The sequence below is a fragment of the Nanorana parkeri genome, unplaced genomic scaffold (assembly GCF_000935625.1).
Source record: "Nanorana parkeri isolate BGI_ZX_2015 unplaced genomic scaffold, ASM93562v1 scaffold10215, whole genome shotgun sequence".
NCBI classification, from domain to species: domain Eukaryota; kingdom Metazoa; phylum Chordata; class Amphibia; order Anura; family Dicroglossidae; genus Nanorana; species Nanorana parkeri.
In genome coordinates this window covers 1-684 of record NW_017316280.1, presented here as the reverse complement: position 1 = coordinate 684, position 684 = coordinate 1, and the positions used below count along the sequence as shown (strand labels likewise).

Genomic DNA, 684 nt, shown 5'->3' with positions numbered 1-684 from the left:
AAGTACTGACAGTGTGGTAGATAAAGCAGCTTGGTCTCTGGTTCTTGCTGTTGGCGTGTGCTATCATGCATCTTTGGAAACCAAAGATTCTTTCAGGAGGGCTATATGTAAATTCTTTCCTCTGCCTTATAGAGACCCCACCATTATTTTACAGGAAATAACTTCCATTCAGGAACTCTTCTTAGCAGGTGTACAATTAAGGGACACCATTGCAAGAAATCTTGCTTTGAAGGAAAACCTCTTTATGATGGTCATCTGCATCGAGCTAAAAATTCCATTGTTTCTGGTTGGAAAACCTGGAAGTTCAAAGTCTCTTGCAAAGACTATTGTTGCTGATGCTATGCAAGGCCAAACAGCTCATACAGAACTGTATAAGGACCTAAAGCAGATCCACTTGGTGTCTTTTCAGTGTAGTCCTCATTCAACACCAGAAGGGATTATTGGTACATTTAGGCACTGTGCCAGATTCCAGGAAGGGAAGAATTTAAACGAATATGTGTCTGTAGTTGTACTTGATGAAATAGGGCTTGCAGAAGACTCCCCTAAAATGCCTTTAAAAACACTTCATCCTTTGCTAGAAGATGGATGCATTGATGATGACACCTCACCACACAAAAAAGTTGGATTTATTGGCATCTCTAATTGGGCTTTGGATCCAGCAAAAATGAACCGAGGGATATTTGT

At 40.5% G+C, this 684-nt stretch overlaps 1 protein-coding gene across 1 annotated transcript; it reads left to right on the top strand.

Annotated features, from left to right (window-relative positions):
- Positions 1-4: 4 nt before the first annotated feature.
- Positions 5-676, top strand: LOC108804291 (E3 ubiquitin-protein ligase RNF213-like; the record flags this gene model as incomplete). The annotated part of the gene is made up of 1 exon (XM_018576017.1): positions 5-676. A coding segment is annotated over one exon (672 nt), but the record flags the coding sequence as incomplete, so codon positions are not given.
- Between the last annotated feature and the right edge of the window lie 8 nt (positions 677-684).